This window comes from Tripterygium wilfordii, chromosome 2 (assembly GCF_013401445.1).
Source record: "Tripterygium wilfordii isolate XIE 37 chromosome 2, ASM1340144v1, whole genome shotgun sequence".
Classification (NCBI taxonomy): Eukaryota; Viridiplantae; Streptophyta; class Magnoliopsida; order Celastrales; family Celastraceae; genus Tripterygium; species Tripterygium wilfordii.
In genome coordinates, this window is record NC_052233.1 from 6,433,496 (window position 1) to 6,445,869 (window position 12,374).

At 38.3% G+C, this 12,374-nt stretch overlaps 1 protein-coding gene across 1 annotated transcript; it reads right to left on the minus strand.

The window, feature by feature from the left end:
* Positions 1 to 8,817: 8,817 nt before the first annotated feature.
* On the minus strand, positions 8,818 to 10,697 carry LOC120007921 (mitogen-activated protein kinase kinase kinase 17-like). The gene has a single exon (XM_038858411.1). It carries the CDS (start codon positions 10,282 to 10,284, stop codon positions 8,833 to 8,835), a length of 1,452 nt encoding a protein of 483 aa, XP_038714339.1. The 5' UTR covers positions 10,285 to 10,697; the 3' UTR covers positions 8,818 to 8,832.
* Positions 10,698 to 12,374: the final 1,677 nt, after the last annotated feature.

The following is a 12,374-nucleotide window of genomic DNA, read 5'->3' on the forward strand; positions in this document are numbered from 1 at the left end:
TTTGTTAACATGAATCAATAGTTTATTATATGGAGAGCCAGGCCTACCCTAAGAGTGTGTTTGGATTGAGGGATTTGGGGGGAAGGGAAGAGAATAGAGGGGAGGGGGAGAGAAGGGAAGGGAGGGGAAGGGGGACAATTTTTCCCTCTCCCATGTTTGGATAGATAAAAAAAAGAAGGAAAGAAAATTTGTTTAATTTACTAATTTATCCTTATTTTTATGTTAAAATATTATGTACAATGATAAAATAGATATTTAACTTACAAATGACTTAATTAGTAATTTCTTCCTTCCAAATCACTCCATTTTGGAGAGAAAGAATTTTAATAAAAATTTAAATAAATCTTCTTCCCAAATCCCCTCAAATCACTCCCCTTAATTTTTAATAAACTATCCAAACAAGGGAATTTGAATGAAATTCTATTTCTCTTCCTTTCCCTTTCCTCCAAATCCCTCAATCCAAACACACTCTAAAGCAACTCAAGTTAGGGTTTTGGACACCAAGCCAGCTCAGTGCACAATATTCTTTAGAAGAGAAAGCCCGATACTATAAGTCTATAACTTATAATTTTTGGATTGTGCTATTTGTTGGATATATATAGCATGCATAAGTCAATATAGTAATAATTGCATAAACAATGACCAAGTTACACAAACAGTAACATACATTAACAAAACAGTAACATAAATGCAATTGTTTATATTAAAGAATACCAAACCAAAACGTCAAGACAATTGATAGGAGAACAGCAAGGAAGAGCGAGGTACGGTGTGCACCGAATCTCCTTAAGGTGAATTTGCCCCAGCCACTTGGTGTCAACACTTCCGGACAAGCACCTCCCAAGATACAACGCTCTTTTTGTGTAGGTAAGTGACACTTCAATACCACACAACACTTTCGAACCAAGAAAATGAATGTACTCTCAGATTTGTGAACAAAAGAATAAGAGGAGAATAATGGTTTTTGTAGTCTCTCAACTCTACAACTAAGCTCTCTATTTATAGTAGAGCATTTCAACAAAATGGTCCACAAAATCAGCAATATGGACTGATTTTTAGGACTCATTATTGACCCACTTTCATGGTGAAATTATCTCCACTAATCATTGACCATAAACAAACCAAGAAATTTGTGGGAGGACCTTAACTAACTTTGAATTGGTCATATTATGCACCAATGTATATGAGAATTACACATGAGTGGAAAATGTGTCTTGGAATGAAGTATATTTCATTCAACTACACTTAATGATATTTAATATCATTATTTTCCAACAATCCCCCACATTGAATGATAATAGACGATAATTCAGACACGGAAGTTAGTCTGAGAGTACATTAGGAGAAGTACTGCATCGAGATAGGTAGCTTTTGGCTTTGAACCTTCCTTAGTGAAAACTTATCGGACTCACTTAACTAGTCAATGGACTAATGCCTTGAACTGCCAGTTGTTTATGTAAGCCTAGTCAATAAATCTCACACAGCACTAATCCAATTCATAATTGGTTCTCGGTTGTGTTCATTATTTCGGCCCTGAACATCTTGGGTTCAGTAAGTGCTTTAGAAAATCCCGCCTTTAAATATTTTCATAGAGTCGGCCTTACTCTTCACTCACATAGATGATATCCTATCAAGAGTATCCTCTAATACTCCACTTGTATTTACAAGATATAGGTATCATTAAAAGCATTGCTTAACCTTGATACTCGCTTAGCACTTAGTGCATCCAAGGAATGGGTTGGAATTAAAATTCCAAAGTACTCAATTGCTAGGTTAGGTTTCCATCTGGATAACTCATTATTATAAGGCTTTCAAGCCCATCCCCCTCGATGCGCAGTCAATTTGCTCTCTACTCAACCCCTTTGTAAACGGATCCGCTAAATTGTCTTTAGACTTCACAAAGTCTATGGAAATTATTCCATTTGAGAGCAACTGCCTAACGGTATTATGTCTACGACGAATATGTCTGGACTTACCGTTATATATCATATTTTGTGCCCTTGCAATTGTAGCTTGATTATCACAGTGAATGCAAATTGCAGGCACGAGTTTCGGCCATATGAGAATATCCTCTAAAAAGTGACGAAGCCACTCTGCTTCTTCACCAATTTTATCCAAAGCGATGAACTCCGATTCCATCGTTGAACGTGCTATGCACGTCTGTTTTGAGGATTTCCAAGATATTGCCGCACACCCTAGGGTGAATACATAACCGCTAGTTGATTTCGACTCCTCGGAGTCTGAAATCAAATTAGCATCACTATACCCTTCTAGAACAGCCGGGTATTTACCATAATGCAAAGCATTCTCCTTGGTTTTATTCAAATACCCTAATACTCTTAATAGAGCTTTCCAATGCTCATGTCCAAGATTGCTTGTGTACCTGCTTAGTTTACTGACAGAGTACGCAATGTCTGGCCTCTTGCAGTTCATAATATACATGAGACTGCCTATAACCCGAGAGTATTCCAACTGTTCAATACTGTTACCAGTATTTTTATGTAAGACTAGATGAGGAAGAAAAGGATTATTAGCATCCTTGATGCCATGTCCTTTAAACCTTTCAATCACTTTCTCAATATAATGTGATTGAGATAAAGCTAGACTTTCTGAATTTCTGGGAATTTTAATGCCCAGTATCACATCAGCTTCACCCAAGTCTTTCATATCAAAATTTTTTGATAGCATTTTCTTGGTACTATTGATTATCTCAATATTACGTCCAAGAATTAGCATATCATCGACGTATAGACAAACAATTACACATTTGTCGTTAACGACTTTGGTGTAAACACATTTGTCACACTCATTGATTTGGAATCCGTTCTGAATCATCACTTAGTCAAATTTCTCATGCCATTGTTTAGGAGCTTGTTTAAGTCCATATAATGACTTGACAAGCCTACATACTTTGTGTTCTTGTCCTTTGACCTTAAACCCTTCAGGTTGTTCCATATAGATCTCCTCATCGAGTTCACCGTTCAAGAATGCAGTTTTTACATCCATTTGATGTATCTGCAATTCATATAGTGAGGCTATGGCAATTAACATCCGGATGGATGTAATTCTCGTGACCGGTGAATAAGTATCAAAGTAGTCTAGACCCTCTTTTTGTCTAAACCCCTTGGCTACAAGCCTTGCTTTGTACTTATCTATAGAACCATCAGCTTTAAGCTTCTTTTTGAAAATCTATTTACATCCAATTGGTTTATTCCCCGGAGGGAGATCAACAAATTCCCAAGTATGATTACTTAGAATGGATTCTATTTCGCTGTTTACAGCTTCTTTCCAAAATGGAGCTTCTGGAGTTGACATTGCCTCATTGAATGTCTGAGGCTCACTATCTATCATGTATGTTAGATAGTCTGAACCAAAGGATTTAGAGATTTTTGATCTCTTGCTCCTTCTTGGTTCTATTTCATCAGCCTCTTGATTCTCATTCTCATAATTCGATTCTCTAACCCTTTTCTGAGAGTTTTCTGTATTTTTATAAGGAAATGTTTCCTCAAAAAATTCAGCATCTCTTGTTTCCATGATTGTATTAACATGGATGTCATCAATTTCAGATTTGTGTACCATAAATCTGAATGCACTACTATTTTGTGCATATTCTATAAATATGCAATCAACTATCTTAGGTCCAAGTTTAACTTGCTTTGGTGGAGGTACTGCCACCTTAGCAAGACACCCCCACACTTTCAAGTATTTGAAAGAAGGTGTTCTTCCTTTCCACATTTCATATGGAATACTACCTGTCTTTTTGTGGGGCATTTTGTTAAGAATATAATTAGCAGTTAAAACTGCTTCCCCCCACAAGTTTTGAGGTAAACCAGAACTTATTAACATGGCATTAACCATCTCCTTTAATGTCCTGTTTTTTCTTTCAGCAATCCCATTTTGCTGAGGAGTGTATGGGGCAGTAGTTTGGTGGATTATTCCAAAATTTGCACATAACTCATCAAATGAGGCAGAATCATATTCTCCACCTCTATCGGACCTAAGAGATTTGATCTTTTTATCAAGTTGAGTTTCGACCTCATTTTTATACTTGATAAAAGCGTCCAAAGCTTCATTTTTGCTCGCTAATAAATAGACATAGCAAAACCGAGTACAATCATCTATGAAAGTGATGAAGTATTTCTTTCCACCTCTACTTTGAATAAATTTCAAATCGCATAAATCACTGTGGATTAATGCTAGAGGCTCGGTGCTTCTCTCAATTGATTGAAAGGGTTTTTTAGCAAACTTTGCTTCAACACATGTTTCACATTTATGGTTATCATCCAAATTAAATTTGGGAATTAGCCCCAAGTTTGCTAGTTTTTTCATTGTACCATAGTTTACATGTCCTAATCTACCATGCCATAGACAAGGAGAAACAATAAAGTAAACTGAAGACTCTGCTTTATTATTATTGGCAATAACAGCCTTCGGGCACACAAATTTGGATTTTTCATCCATTACAGCAACACAAGCCTTAAAAAGACCATCACTAGCATAACCCCTTCCTACATACATTTCACCCTTCCTAATAGTGAACTTGTCGGATTCAAACACCATCTTGAATCCCTTCTTGATCAGTACAGGGACTGAGAGCAGATTCTTGCGAACCTCTGGAACATGAAGCACGTTCATTAAGGCCAAGGATTTCCCGGATGTGAACTTCAGGATCACCTTACCCTTTCCCTCTACAGTGGCAGGAACACCATTAGCCATGTAGATCTTCTCTCCATCATCTTTCTTTTCATAGGAGGCGAAGAGATTCTTGTCAGTGCAAATGTGAGCAGTTGCACCTGTGTCCACATACCAATCTTTGGTATTTGTCACCAGATTCACCTGGGAGACCACAGCACACAGCATCTCATCATCTTCTTCACCTTCTTGCTCGGTCAGATGAGCTTGATTAGCAAGTTTTCTCTTGCCCTTTCCTTTGTTGTTTGGGCTTTTTCTATAGTCTTTGGCTCTATGTCCTGGTTTGTCGCAGACATAGCAGTTGCCCTGAAACTTTTGTGACTGCTGGCCTTTGGCTTTGTGATCTCATTTCCTTTTCCCATTGGGCTTGGAAGTTTCCACCAAATTTGCCTTGGGCACCCTTGGAAGTTTACCACTCTTCTTCATATTTTCCTCTTCAAGCCTTAGATGAAGGCTTAGATCCTCCATATTCATCTCCTTGGTTTTGTGCATCAAGCGATTCTTGTAGTCGCTCCACCCAGGAGGTAATTTCTCTATGACTGTTCCTACTAGGAAAGCCTCACTCAAATTCATTCCTTCTGCTTCAATTTCATGCAGGAGAAGCTGAAACTCTTCCACTTGTGCAACGACAGACTTTGAGTCTACCATTTTGAAATCATGAAACCGACTCACCACAAATTTCTTTGTGTCGGCATCCTCGGTCTTGTACTTCTTGTGAAGAGCTTCCCATAATTTCTTAGCGGTGGGTATCTTGCAATACACACCGTAGAGTGAGTTCACCAATCCATTAAGGACATGGTTTTTGCATAGATAGTCTCCATACATCCATGCTTGCACAGTAGCAACAGTTGAAGGATCCGACCCATCCGCACTTATGGCAGGACACACTTCTGTGAGGTATTTTGAAAGTCCACAAGTGGACAAGTAGAACTGCATCTTTTGTTCCCACCTCTTGAACTCAGTACCACTGAATTTCTCCGGTTTTTCTCCTAAAACTACAGAAGTCACTCGACCAGTCACGGGATCAGCTGTCCCCACAGTGGGTGCCATCGGAGTGGTCACACCAACGCCACTAGGGCCAACCATACCAGTCACGTTGGTAGGAAGAGCAGGGCTACCTTGAGTAGTCACGCCAGCTTGGGCAACAGAACCAACTGGGGTCAGACCACCAGTGGTATTCTCATCACCTCTAGGAAGGACGGTGGATTTCTCATTATTTTGATTTTCAGCCATTGTCTTTCTACACAAATCAATGTGTAGTGTAAGTAACACAAATAGATCAAATAATTCTAAGATATAACACCACAAAATTAACACAGAATTTAAAGTCACAAAAAAGCTTTGTCGGCTTTCTAAATTAGAGACTAACAACTTTAGCAACCAGATCGTTCCCAGGTAAGAGGGGGCATTCCGTATATTACGGCGCACAATTAAATAACCTCTTTCCTAGACAGAACTTTCTAGACATTGCTTAGTCATTGTTAATCACCAAAAAGATTACCAAAAAATTTTAGATAATTAAAATAATTAAACTTCGTTTTAATAAAATCAATATCACACTGAATCATGCAGTTAGGGATGTCACAAATATTATCAAATAAGCATGCAATAATAACACCGTGTACTTTAAACAACCTTGATTTATACAAAGAAATATTATTTGTTATTATTTAACAAGTTTGATACAGGTTGCACATAGACATACACGTAATACACATGCAAAGCACTTAATACAAGTACAAGTAACAAAATTTGATTGGCTTACTCAATATGCACATACAGGTAAACAAAATTTGTAGCAATTCGCTGATTAAACACAAATAGATCAAGTTGAAAAACTTTATCAAATTCATACAATGACAGTTTTAATAGAACCAGAATCGATAATAAACACTTAACAAAAATTTCAGTTGTAATAATTAAAGTAATGATAAAAACCGATTAATAGTACTTGATTGAATTTGTGTATCACATATATTGAGACATACACGGTTAAAAAAAAATAATTTAATTTAATTTTTCATTTGGCAGAGAAGCAGTTAAGCATATAGCATGCTTTGTTCCAATGAAATCAATCCAACTATAACAATTGCACCGAACCAACAACAATAGTAATTTTATATGACAATTCACATGCACAAACTTATATGACAATTCATTGATTATGCACTAATGGGTTTTTTTAATCAAGTTGATATGCACGTACATATAAAGATGGACAGATGCAAAGTTCGTTCAATATGCATGCACCAGTAATTTTATACAAATAAATGATATAGCAATTTATAGGCGAAGATATACGTTTTAGCAGATGCAAAATTTGTTCAATACACTTTCAATATATGCAAGCATGCCAGATTTAACAAAGATACAAAAGCCAAAATTCACCTTAAGATTGTTGGATATATATAGCATGCATAAGTCAATATAGTAATAATTGCATAAACAATGACCAAGTTACATAAACAGTAACATACATTAACAAAACAGTAACATAAATGCAATTGCTTATATTAAAGAATATCAAACCAAAACGTCAAGACAATTGATAGGAGAACAGCAAGGAAGAGCGAGGTACGGTGTGCACCGAATCTCCTTAAGGTGAATTTGCCCCAGCCACTTGGTGTCAACACTTCCGGACAAGCACCTCCCAAGATACATCGCTCTTTTTGTGTAGGTAAGTGACACTTCAATACCACACAACACTTTCGAACCAAAAAAATGAATGTACTCTCAGATTTGTGAACAAAAGAATAAGAGGAGAATAATGGTTTTTGTAGTCTCTCAACTCTACAACTAAGCTCTCTATTTAAAGTAGAGCATTTCAACAAAATGGTCCACAAAATCAGCAATATGGACTGATTTTTAGGACTCATTATTGACCCACTTTCATGGTGAAATTATATCCACTAATCATTGACCATAAACAAACCAAGAAATTTGTGGGAGGACCTTAACTAACTTTGAATTGGTCATATTATGCACCAATGTATATGAGAATTACACATGAGTGGAAAATGTGTCTTGGAATGAAGTATATTTCATTCAACTACACTTAATGATATTTAATATCATTATTTTCCAACACTATTTGTAAAGCACCAATACCATATTATATATTTATGTTTTATTCTTACATTTTATTGTAAACTTAATGATCATTTTTTATATAAATATTATGTCTCACTAGTCGGAAAAAATTTGTAATTTATAGAAAGATCCTCTGAATTTTCAATTTAGACCCCCTCTTGCAAAAAATCATGCTCAAATTATTGAAACAAAAAGACATGTCGCAATTATTTAGTGTTATTTTTCATATTTTCGAATGTATAATTAATAAATAACTCAAAATAAATTTTTGAGGGTATCGAACCCCACTGAACTTTGTCCACCGAGCGACCCTCCTCATATCCCGTCCAGCCCTGGTTATATGAATTATAAACAATCAACTATTAGTGACCTGCATTTACCATGGAGAATCTAGAATATATGCAAAATCCAAATTTGTACTAAGATCTCCGGGCAACTCAATGGGAATATAAATGATATGGACAAAAGAAAAAAGGAAGACGTGACATCGCCAAGAACATGTAGATCACATTCGCGGAAGCTTCAACTTGCGCGTAACCAAACATGTACGTAATAATCCAAAGATCGAACGAGATCGACTTTAAGTAATTAGTTTTAGTTGTCAAACCTATGTTGGAGAATTTCCGTGTCGTTTGTGAGAAAGCATATACTCCAAAAGATTCCTCCTAACTTGTTGACAACGTGTCAGGCATTGACGAGGCTCCATGACTTTTCGAAATTTTGGTTAAATAAAAGAAAGATCTTGACAAATGACACATCTTTGATATTTGGCAAAGCCAACTTTGAAGCAATTTGTCCACAGCTGAACAAGATATTTGCAGCTCTGTCATGATTTCACTTAATTCCTATTTCAGCAAGTCGAAAGGGTCATGGAACACTTGTCCTTCTAGTTATCATAGAGTGCCACAACGACATTATACAAACCAAATTGCTGGCCACATGTTTTTACATGACAAGGAAATCAAGAAACCTCATTTTTATGCCAACTTGTGTGCTTATCCTCCTCCTCTTCATTAAACCTTTCCTTTGTCATGCCATAGTTCCATATTATCATTTGCACAAATTGAAATTTCGGACCAGGAATATAATATAATTATTAAAGCCAAGGAATTTAGATGGATGGAAATAAATGGATAATAATAATAATCGGTATTTAAATAATTTTAAATAATTATACAACAATATTACTCGCCCCTCCACCGCTATTAACCCCCACTTTTTCGACCCATGCCGATGAAGCCCACCCAGAGTGGGACACGCCACGTGTCGGCATTGCTGCTCACTGCCGCCATAATTCGTAAATTCCCAGCGTGTCCTTTCTCTGTTTTCTTCACTTATCTTTACCGAATCCGCATATTCCGTACTTGTCCCATCTTCTTCCGTAACTCCACCGGCATCGTTGCCTCTCACGACAATCCAGCCCCCGTTGGATTCCCAGATTGACCCTCTACTCGTAGTCAATTTTCCAATCCTGCCCCTTAATTGATCATCGTCGATGGAATTTGAAAGTGTGGATGATGTTTCAATGTCGTCGTCCTCTTCGAATTCAGAGTCAACCCAGTCCAGTGCACCCCGGGGAGAGGATTCAAGAGCTGAATTATTGGACGATGATGCAGAGATTATGAACGGATGCTCCAGCAGCCGATCACAGCTCCACCTCTGGCTTGGTTCCCGTCTTAGGCACTTTTCGAGAAAGTCACGACCGAGTTCAGATAATTGAATTGGGAACTCGGGCAACTCACCGGAGAAACCGATAAGACTCAGTGTGTCAATTCCGTGATCCTCCCACGCCGGTTTTCCGGTGACCATCTCTATGACTGTACAGCCCAGAGACCACACGTCGCTCTCTGGCCCCTGATATTCGCAACGAATTACCTCCGGCGCCATCCACAAAGGGCTACCACGTGGCAGCATTGGAGCATTCCTGTTGTCTTCAAACTGCTCTCCGATCCGCATAGCCGACCCGAAATCCGCAAGCTTCGCGGAGCCCCAACCTGAACCCACCAACACATTATTCCCTTTCACATCGCAGTGCACTATGCCTCTCGAATGCACTTCCCTCAAAGCAGAGACTAAGCAGAAGGTGAAGGACCTTACAGTCCTCTCGTCCACGCGCCCCGCCACATCAGCAACGGTGCCACCTGGCATGTATTCCATGTGAAGGTTCCGATACGACGTCATCTTGGGCTCGAAAGAAACGTCATCGCCGAGATACTCAACGACATACGGTGAAGACAGGGACCGGAGAATCCTGATTTCATTCTCCAAACACTCAAGATGAGGACTCGTAGTGGCACACGCGGTTATCTCAACGGACTTGACAGCAAAAACAGTGTCTTCTGATTTGTTAACTGCGACGCTGACGGTGCCAAAAGAGCCTCTGCCTATGCACTTTCCTCTAAACCAAGAAACCATGTTTGTGCTCTGTTTTTCCATCTCACTGCGTGAATTCGTGACTGAGGATTTCAGAGGTATATATAGACTGATGATTTCTTTTTCCATGGATTGAATTTATTGCTGACATGGAATTACAAGTGGATAATTGGCGAAAAGTTGGTGACGTCGATCACAGTAAGTTCTTGTGGTGGAATTGCGAAGGTGGGGGGTATTCATTGATACTGAGGTTTTATCCTTATCCGTGACCGTATGTGGAGGATGATCAGGATCGTCGATACGGTGAAAGAGAGTGGAAAGATCTTGTCTTGGTTTGTGATTGGTTGGGGTGGCATACTGGCATTTAACTTGCGAATTGGGACGGTGTTGGTAAAAGGAATATTGTTTGTTTCTGTTGCAGGGATCGTGGAAGCATGAAACTGCTGTCCATTCGATTTATTGACTTTTATATTACTAGTCTTGCTGACTTCTATTGTACGATTTAATGGAGATGCAGATCACAATTACACCGAGCTATTAATTGAAGTGGTAAGAATGATATATATTATTTGGTGATCATGGTTCGGATCTCCTATCCTTTTTTTAAAAAAAAAAATGGACAATCAAACTTAATACTGGTTGTCGGTTCATTTTTTGTTATTTTTTTCAGGTTTATTAAGGTTATCCGAAATGTGTATTTGATATAAAAATCACGTACGTAAAAGCGGGATTACTTGTTTAATTGCGATGATCACGCATGGAGTTTGATGCGGACGTGCTGCACTGAACAAGCAAGTGAAAAGCGCGGTGGAATGCAGAATCAGAAAAACAGGTCCCACCAAACGAGATCACAGGGGGTGGCAGGGGGGGGGGACACGGAAACGATTCAGTTGAGACCGGTGTTTGGAACTACTATTGTGGGGGCCCAGAAACGTTGCTGATGTGGCCAGAAACTGTTGGTTCACGACAGAGCAACAGAGGAGTAGATGTCCGGATAACCCACGATGCCTGTGTCTGTCCCTGTCTTACTTGGCTTTTGCGGTCACGGAGAGTTTTTTGAGTAGAAGTCTGTCGACGTGCTCCACCACCCTCCATTTCATAAAATATCACCAACATTTATCATTAAGTAATGCTTTCATGTGCATGACAAACCTTCTATTAAAAGATTAGGGGAAGGGGAATGAATGGTAGGCGCCATTGAAGGGGCCAAAGACGAGTTAGGACAATTTTCTATTTCTAAATCATGTTTATCCTCTAAAAATTTCTTGACGTGGATAAAACTTATTGGGTGAGTACCGTCAACAGAGGATGAGATCAATATTGGTCTTAAAATAAGGTTCACTGCATCCGATTAAGATGATTTTTGAGGGGCTATTTTTGGGATTCACTTGTCGACTAGTTTGGCATAGTGTGTACCATATTGGATGAATAAAGCTTCAAGCTTATCCTTATAATAAGCTTTTGTTGGCAAAAGATCAAATAAATATGCTTGTCTGGCTTGTCCCTAAAGTTTAATGGTTTAGCTTTCCAAATATTAGGGCAGTTGTGTGTGCATGCACACAAAAGAGGTGTTACGGAACTGAAAACATGTATAATTGGCAAATAGGGCTTACCAAATCGGATCACAATATGTGAAGATTATAATTCCACGTGGATATGACATAATTTAGCTGAGTGGATTATAAGTAAAAATCAAATCGTCTCACATTAACAACGTGTTTTCTAGGCTTAAGGATAGTAGACGACGGCCCATGAAGAATGAAGTCTTGAGGGTAAATCGATGAATTTACGGTGAACCGGAGTTCAAAGAGAATAATATTCTAAGTGTGTTTGATTGATAATTTTAATATGGTATTGGAACAATTTATCAATCCAGTTAGACATAACGACTACTCTACTTGTTGAATCTGACACAACACAACCAACAAATACGGAAGAGTGTCAAGACTATAATTCCACATTAATCAAATGGTTTATAAGCAAAACTCAGACATTCTCACATTAACAACATAGGTGACGATCCATGAATAACAAAGTGTTAAGGGTAAACCGATGTGTTCACAGTAAACCAGAGCTTAAAGAGAATAATATTGTTGGTGTGTTTTAACTGAGAATTTTAACCCAATTGGGTCGGATTAAAGACATGATGACAACACCACATATTCTGTTTGGAAAGCAAGAAAAGCAGGGCGGTTCGTGTGCGGTGGTGCGGAAGTTTG